The sequence below is a fragment of the Hylobates moloch genome, unplaced genomic scaffold (genome assembly GCF_009828535.3).
Source record: "Hylobates moloch isolate HMO894 unplaced genomic scaffold, HMol_V3 SCAFFOLD_5, whole genome shotgun sequence".
Lineage (NCBI taxonomy): Eukaryota > Metazoa > Chordata > Mammalia > Primates > Hylobatidae > Hylobates > Hylobates moloch.
In genome coordinates this window covers 78,640,967-78,647,691 of record NW_026652280.1, presented here as the reverse complement: position 1 = coordinate 78,647,691, position 6,725 = coordinate 78,640,967, and the positions used below count along the sequence as shown (strand labels likewise).

General features: G+C 53.2%; 2 protein-coding genes across 6 annotated transcripts in view; both read left to right on the top strand.

The window, feature by feature from the left end:
* Positions 1-568, top strand: part of LOC116467870 (olfactory receptor 1S1) — a 3,835-nt gene extending 3,267 nt beyond the window's left edge. Inside the window, exon 3 of the mRNA XM_032151511.2 lies at positions 534-568. Within this exon, the coding sequence (XP_032007402.2) occupies positions 534-568 (35 nt within the window). The remainder of the gene's footprint in view (positions 1-533) is intronic.
* The window catches only part of LOC116468830 (rho guanine nucleotide exchange factor 2-like), a 60,260-nt gene that overhangs the window by 34,711 nt on the left and 18,824 nt on the right, over positions 1-6,725 (top strand). For all 5 annotated transcript variants that reach the window (XM_058438746.1, XM_058438745.1, XM_058438748.1 and 2 more), the window contains exons 2-5: positions 1,433-1,575; positions 3,692-3,836; positions 6,089-6,156; positions 6,499-6,562. In XM_058438746.1, coding sequence (XP_058294729.1) covers positions 1,433-1,575; positions 3,692-3,836; positions 6,089-6,156; positions 6,499-6,562 — 420 coding nt within the window. The remainder of the gene's footprint in view (positions 1-1,432; positions 1,576-3,691; positions 3,837-6,088; positions 6,157-6,498; positions 6,563-6,725) is intronic.

Here is a 6,725-nt window from a genome sequence, read left to right as displayed (position 1 = left end):
AATAAAATATGAATGACTAGGTATGGTTCTTTTTTTTTTTTTTTTTTTTTTTTTTTTTGAGACGGAGTCTCGCCCTGTCACCCGGGCTTGAGTGCAGTGGTGTGATCTCAGCTCACTGCAAGCTCCGCCTCCCAGGTTCATGCCATTCTCCTGCCTCAGCCTCCCGAGTAGCTGGGACTACAGGCGCCTGCTACCATGCCTGGCTAATTTTTTGTATTTTTAGTAGAGACGGAGTTTCACCGTGTTAGCCAGGATAGTCTCGGTCTCTTGACCTTGTGATCCTCCTGTCTCGGCCTCCCAAAGTGCTGGGATTACAGACGTGAGCCACCGCGCCCGGCCTTTTAGGTATGGTTCTTATCCTCCCAAAAAGTACATTTTGGGGAGTATTAGAGATGTTAATTTACCCAGTTCCTTTCTAATTGATAAATTTTTTTTTGCATTCATTTTGTATTTTGAATCTGTGCCAAGCCACTGGCAAAATAAAAAAATAATTAGGTATGGTTTTTGCCCTTGGAATGTGCTTATTGGTAAAGAAATTGCCAGCATTCCACTACTTTTGACCTCATGACACTTTCATGTGGATTAACCTAAAAATATCAATACAGGCCAGGCACAGTGGTGCACGCCTATAATCCCAGCACTTTGGGAGGCCGAGGCGGGCGAATCACAGGGTCAAGAGATCAAGACCATCCTGGCCATGGTGAAACCCCGTCTCTACTAAAAATAAAAAAAATTAGCTGGGCATGGTGGCATGCACCTGTAGTCCCAGCTGTTTGGGAGGCTGAGGCAGGAGAATCAGTTGAACCCGGGAGGCGGAGGTTGCAGTGAGCCGAGATCATGCCACTGTACTCCAGCCTGGCAACAGAGCAAGACTCTGTCTAAAAAAAATATATCTATCTCACAATACAAAGTGAAGTTATGGATCTTTGGGAATTCTTTGCCAGAGAAGTAGAGAGTTCTATCTGGTTTTGAATTGAATTTTAAAACAGCTTTTCTTGTCTGTTTTTCTCACTCTTTTTTTTTTTTTGGACGGAGTCTGGCTTCGTCGCCAAGGCTGGAGTGCAGTGGCGCGATCTTGGCTCACTGCAAGCTCTGCCTCCCAGGTTCACCCCATTCTCCTGCCTCAGCCTCCTGAGTAGGTGGGACTACAGGCGCCCGCCACCACGCCCGGCTAATTTTTTGTATTTTTAGTAGAGACGGGGTTTCACTGTGTTAGCCAGGATGGTCTTGATCTCCTGACCTTGTGATCCACCCACCTCGGGCTCCCAAAGTGCTGGGATTATAGGCATGAGCCACCGCCCAAATTATCTTTTTCTTTATGCAGCTTGCACTGGGTTATGAAAGTTTAATTTCTGAGTGAAACATTAAATGGCAAAAGTTTAAGTTTGATGTTTGGCTTGAATAATTTCTTTCTTTTTTTTTTTTTTTACAGAGTCTTGCTCTGTTGCCCAGGCTGGAGTGCAGTGGCACGATCTTGGCTCACCACAAACTCCACCTTCCAGGTTCAAGCGATTCTCCTCCCTCAGCCTCCTGAGTAGCTGGGACTACGGGCACGCACCACCACGCCCAGCTAATGTTTGTATTTTTAGTAGAGACGGGGTTTCGCCATGTTGGCCAGGATGATCTTGATCTCTTGACCTCATGATCTTCCTGCATTGGCCTCCCAAAGTGCTGGGATTACAGGTGTGAGCCACCGCACCCAGCCTGAATTCGAACTTCTAAAAACGTATAATTTGGCGCAAGATAGGTGGAGGTTAGACCAAAGGGAGTATTTTCTGGTGGTCCAGGTAGGTAGGTACCAGAATAGAAAAAAGGAGGCCAGAACAGTTTAGAGGTTTGAGTTCGAGGCTAGAGGCAGCTCAGCTTCCTGAATAAGCCTAGGTAGAGGAGCAGTTGGCCTGCGTGAGGAGGAGGGGAGGAGAGGCTGTGGGCGGGAGAGGAGAACAGTGGCGGAGAAGCAAGGCTGAGAAAGGGAAGGCAGAGCGGGAGGAGCCTAGGAGGGAGACCCTGAGAGGAGAAGGGAGGACATAGAGAGAGTAGGAGACAGGAGGAGGATGCGAACAATGGATGATTGGGGATGGGGAGGATGCATGAGGGGAGAAGGGATTGACCCCAAGACCTCTGGGCTCTGGACATCATCAGGCAAACCTGGAGCTTCGGAAGAGAGGCAGGAAAGAGAAGGATCTTGGGCCTAGGCACTGCAGCCCCATGCCCTCTGTCCCTGCACTGTTGACTCAACCCCTCCACACTTCCCCTTTCTTTCTACCGTTTTCTGCCCCAAGCACCAGGCCCGTGCATCTCTTCCCCTCCTCCACCTCTCAGCTGCTACCTGGTGGCCTCAGCTAAGTCAGTACTGGTCTCCTAGAGTCCGGGCTGAGTGCTTCCCGCTGAGCTGTAATCCTCTGTCCCCAGCCCAGGTCCTCTGACTTGGGGCTTCTACCCTCAGCCATCTGGATCCTGATTTTTGATTTCTGAGAGGCTAGGAAACCTTGGAGGGAGTGGTCTTCTCAGCTTCTAGTCCTGCTCCAAGGGCAGAGGAAAAATCCAGAGATCGGAGGTCAGAACTAAGGAAGGTCTTGGAATAGTGGGAAGAGTGATATCCCCCTCTTCTTACCTTCTCAGGCTTTTTGGGAATCACAGGGGCTTGAAGAGGGACGGATTGGAGGTCAGGGAGAATGACTTCACTTGCAGAGGCAGGGGCACTGGGGGAAATGGGAGACAGCAGAGATGGAAAATGCGGCTCAGAGGCTCCGAGGAAGGCGTGCACCATCTCTGTGGAGATCAACACTGAAGGATGGAGGGTAGATGTCAGAAAGGACTTCCTAGGATGGGAGAGACCAGTTGGGTGAGGAGCAATAGAGGAAACTCTCCTAGGTTTTAACTCTGGAGAGTAGTATGAGAGGGATAAAAGTTAGACTGCAGGAGAGATTTTCCGCTGGAAGCAACCGAGATGGCTGGCTGACCTTCCTTACTTAAAGATCCCAGAGTGGAAGAGTGACCCAAAGGCAGCTGCCTTTGCCTCAGGGTTAGTAGGGGACATGCTGCCTCCCAGACAGGCCCTGTGTGCCATGGCTGAGGGTTAGTGAAAAGAGTTAGAGGTCTGGGATCCTGACCCCTGGGTTGGGGGTGGCAGGGGAGGCATTCTGCCCCCTTCATCCAATCAAATAAGGGGATCTCCTCCCCCCACTGTGACTGTCACAGAGACAGCGGAATCCAACACTGGTTGTCATGGTTATAAGAGGAGCTAACTCCCATAGATTGGAAAGCGCTGGTGAGCTGGCACCCTCCGCTTCACCTGCTCTCCCCTCGTCTCTGCGCATCTTCCCCCTAGCACAGAGAAGAGAGTACAGCAGCTCGGGGGCGAGCAGAGCTAGGGCTGGGAAGGTGGAGTGAGGACGCACAGACCTAGAGCCAGGGAGATGAGTGGCAACAGGAGGCAGCCCAGCCGCAGGGGCCAGGTAGGTCAGGGACCCAGAACCCATCTGGGCTGGCTGCCCCAGAGCCTGGCCTGGTCACTCCTGGACAGCTGCCTCTGACACCCAGTTGCAGGCTCTGCTTTAGGAACTGGTGTCTTTCCAGCATCCTCAGGCTGGCATTTCTTCCTTGCCTCTGCCCCCAGCCTGTCTCTCTGGACTCCAGGCACCCTGGCATTTTCCAGCCTCACTTCCTGTCCCTCTCATCCCTTCCACAGAGCCGGGAAAAGGAGAAGATGAAGGAAGCCAAGGATGCCCGCTATACCAATGGGCACCTCTTCACCACCATCTCATTTTCAGGCATGACCATGTGCTATGCCTGTAACAAGAGCATCACAGCCAAGGAAGCCCTCATCTGCCCAAGTAAGTTGTTTGGACCCTGAAAGTCACCCAGACTCGGTGCCCACTGACCCTGATCTTTTCATCTGTTTTTTCTGCCTGGATCCATGAGGGTCAGTCTTCTCTGATCCCCAGCTGGGTCCAAATGCCAGGGCCAGATGCTTGATCCCTTGCTCCCTGTCCTCACGCTGAGGGGTGGTGGCTGTTGGAATATGGCATAAGCCGGACTATCTGGGAATGTGGGGGAGGGGAGGCTTTGCTGGCTCCTCTTGCAGCTGTCATCCACCAGGCACCCCCCCTTGCTCCCCAAACAGCTGCTAAGGGTTAGGGGAACTGATTGGAGAAGGAGCAGGAATGTTGTATGCGTGGAGGGGGTGGGGTGGGGGGTGATAGAGGAACTGGGTGGAAAGCTGCCAGCCTTGCAGCTGGCTCTGCCTGTCTTCTGGGCAGAGCTGGGCATTCAGGATTTCACAGTCCCCTTGCCCCTTTCTTTCTATTGACTATGGGTGGAGCCTGAAATCTCTGCTGTTGCAAGCAGAAGATGTGATTAGGACCCTTTATCTCAAATTTCTAGTGAGAAAGAGGGAATGTAGCAGGGATGTGTGTGTTGAGGGGCAGGGGTTAGAATTCCTGCTCTTCGTCCACATCTGAGTGTAGCCCTGTCTTTAGGGAGTATAAGCCAGGAATTCTTTCCTTCCCCAGTAGACAGAGGGCTCCTGCTGCCCCCTCTCCCTCAATTCCTCTTGAAGTTATGGCAGAGATGCCTCTGATTAGAGCAGGATTGACGGTATTGTGACCTGCTACTGAATAGCGGACAAAAGCTCTAGCCTGTAAATCCTTATGAAACTTGGGGAAGGAACCCCCAGAAAGAACCAGTGATGGGCAACCCGCTCGGGTCCCCTTCTACGCTGTGGAAGCTTTGTCATTTTGCTCTTCACAATAAAGCTTGCTGCCGCTCATAAAAAAAACAAAAAACAAAAAACAGTGAAGTCTCCCTACTTTCCTCACTGTTCAATTTAGAGTTGTGAGGATGAGGAGGGAACCCCAATCTAGATCCCTATAGAGACCTGACAAAATTCCCAATCCGGAGGCTTGTTGCCAGGGAACAGGGGAGGCGGGCAGCACTATTCTGAGAGCAGGTGGAAAGTGGAGTTCGATCCAGAGACACTGAGTGTTGGGGGTAGGAGAAGGGAGCTCCAGGGGGGTGGGGGCAGCTGCAACCCCCACTTCTGTCTGCCCCCTCTGCTCCACCCTGTTTGCCTTGTATTTGTGGAAGTGAGTGTGGTGCTGGGTATTGTCTGAAAGAGTTAGCAGAGTTTCCGGTGGTGTTGGATGGGGGAGGGGAAGCTGGAGAGGGCCAGGAGCTGAGGGCATGTCTGGGAAGGGTACGGCCGGGGTCCCAGTGCCTAAGCTCAGCGAATCCTCCTTTCTTCTTCTCTCCTACCCTATGGCAAGGTGGGGTGGAGGATGGCGGAGAAGCAGATGGAGTGTGGGAGCTGTGGATTTGCCTGAGTTGGGGGAACAGGACTCCCTGGGCCTGGAAGAGAGAAGGCCAGGCTCGGTGGGGAGTTGCCTGTCCCTTCTTTACCACTAGAGCCATCAGCCTTGGAGCTGCTGAGGCCCAGCCAGAGTCCAGGGCATGTGGTACAAGGGAAGGAGCACGGCCTTTGGATTCAGGCCCACCGGAGTGTAAACCCCAGCTCTCCCACTAGCCACGTGACCTCTGATGGATGATTTAGCCACTCCAGGACAGGTTCCTCATACATGAAATGAGGATAACTGAACCTCCCTCCAGGGGTGGTTAGGATTAAGTAAATGTGGAACATTTACTATTATAAAAGCTCAGGGAATGTAACTTTCCCCTCTGCCCCTAGCCCCCATCCCGGCTGCTTCTGTGCCATCTTCTGTTCTGTGGGAGTCCTCTCTTCCATCTGCCATTTGCAACCACCTTCATGCTTCTTGAGCTCATCTCTGGCAGCCAGTGACCCCTGCTCCCCTCTGGTCCACCCTTCAGGCCACCTGGGGGTCAGGATTGCCCATCCCACTTGATTGTTTAATTTCATTCAGCACCTATACCCTCTCACTTCATTTCCTTCTTGAAGGAAGAGGGAGGTGGGAGGAGAGGGACTGGGGCGTGGTAATGGCCCAGAAGTCGGGGAAGGGGGGGAGAGTCCCCGAGGACTGCGTGGCCAGGAGGAGATGGGTGTCTGCATGTGGGTGTGTCCCCTCCTGTACCACCCGGCCCTCCCTTCACCCTCTCTACCCCACCCTCCCAGCCTGTAACGTGACTATCCACAACCGCTGTAAAGACACCCTCGCCAGCTGTACCAAGGTCAAGCAGAAGGTGAGACGGCAGGGAGGGCAGAGGGCTGGGGGAGAGGGTAGTGAGTGTGCGGTACCCTCATGCCTTTTCCATTCATTCCCTACCCTGTGTTTCTCACCACCCACCTCCTCACCAAGGGGCAGCCCAGACCCTCAACCCCAGGCCTCAGGCCCCAAGTAGGCCAGGCCTGTTGCTGCAGACATGTCCCCGCAGCACTGGGCTCAATCACCCTGATCCCCTTAACCATAGTGCCAGCTTTCTCCTAAGGGGGGGCAGGCCACCTAGCTCTTGCCCCATGCCTCTGGGGGTGATCCTTGGGTGACAGCCATTCTTGGTATCTCTCTCCTGCTCTCTGTCTCACAGCAACAGAAAGCGGCCCTGCTGAAGAACAACACTGCCTTGCAGTCCGTCTCTCTTCGAAGTAAGAGTGAGTAGTTGGGGAGTGGAGGAGGTCCCCTAAGACCCTGGACCCCAGGCTGCTCGACCCATGGGCTCTGCTGCCCCACCCATGGGCTCTGCTGCCCCACTAAGGTTGTTCCCAGGCACAGCACCTTCCTCTTCTCAATTGGAAGCAGACAGTGGGGGCCTAA